General features: G+C 46.7%; 1 protein-coding gene across 1 annotated transcript in view; it reads right to left on the reverse strand.

Annotated features, from left to right (window-relative positions):
* The window catches only part of LOC104495187 (phospholipase DDHD1-like), a gene marked incomplete at its 5' end in the record, with an annotated part of 23,009 nt that overhangs the window by 1,994 nt on the left and 19,772 nt on the right, over nt 1-1,243 (reverse strand). The window contains one exon of the mRNA XM_010138122.1: nt 164-346. Within this exon, the coding sequence (XP_010136424.1) occupies nt 164-346 (183 nt within the window). The remainder of the gene's footprint in view (nt 1-163; nt 347-1,243) is intronic.

Genomic DNA, 1,243 nt, shown 5'->3' on the forward strand with positions numbered 1-1,243 from the left:
GGAATGGATTCAATATTTATCACCTCAGAGCAAACTAACAAAATTAAATAGTTCATAGTTAAATTAAAAGCTTCTTATGGCATTTCCAGCCTCCTACAACATGTAGATGCCCCCATTAAGGGTCTTGTTTCCACGGGGTTTCCGAGGGGGACTCGGCACTAACCTGTGGGTTCCAGAAAGCCCGAGCTGCTGTGGGGTAAAGGTGGCGTCTCGACAGTTGGGGCCTTCTTGTCATCCGCCTCGGCTCCATCTTTTCCCGTCTCCAGTGTCTGCGGGGTGGTCGCGCTAGATCGGCCAAACCGCGAGAGGAGCATCCCGCCGAGGCCCTTCCCGATACTCGCAGCTCCTGTGTTGGGCACGGAGGGGGAAAAACCAGACAAAACAAGCATGAGGGTGGCTGAATCAACTACAATTTAACGTCACTGTCGCACCTGATAATCAGAGTTGAGTGTCAGATGAAGGAAAACGCTCTTCATGCTCGAGGAGGGTGGGAACGGCTTATCTGACTTAAGCGGACACTGTTTGTCGTGAGCAAATCGAGCGTACGAGTGAGAGCTGTCATTTCGGAAACTAGTTAGGGAATGAAAATACACGAGAACAGGAGGAGGTACAGATATGGTGTAACTCCTCTAGTCTAAGACTAAGTCAAAACCGCTTCAGAACAACGTTAGTACCTCCTGCACCTAAGAATCCCATCCGGAAACTGAAGACATTCTTCTCACGGAGGGCCCTTATGTGAGCATCGCCCTTGCAGACATTTAGAAATGCTCTCAAAACCCAAATCATCCTTTGAAAGGACCATCTGGGTTGCTCAGGGAGAGGGGGGTGAAAGTTAAGAACAGATCAGTGAGGTTTTCTCCCGGCTTTGCTGCCACCTCATGGACACATTGAAGTCACTATAGAAACACGGCAAGAAGTAACGGGGCTTTGAAGGACCAAATACTTCTACTTAGGGATTAACCGGCTTTTATATACTTTACTGATCTGGGAAGATTCCTGGCACTAGTTTTTTTTCCAAATCCCACACTGAAAGCTAAAGAAAAGCCTGAGTCAACACAAACTGCAAGTGCCTGCTCAAGCGAAAGCTCCAGGGAAAGGGAATTTAAGCTTATTAACCCAGGGCTTATTTTGCAGCAGAAGGGGACAGATTTCGTATTAAAACATCCTGAATTTCCTATTGTAAAATCGTAGTTTAAATGTAACCGTAAGAGCTTACACAGAAAATGTAATCACAAAACAGGCT

This window comes from Buceros rhinoceros, unplaced genomic scaffold, assembly GCF_000710305.1.
Source record: "Buceros rhinoceros silvestris isolate BGI_N320 unplaced genomic scaffold, ASM71030v1 scaffold17446, whole genome shotgun sequence".
NCBI classification, from domain to species: domain Eukaryota; kingdom Metazoa; phylum Chordata; class Aves; order Bucerotiformes; family Bucerotidae; genus Buceros; species Buceros rhinoceros.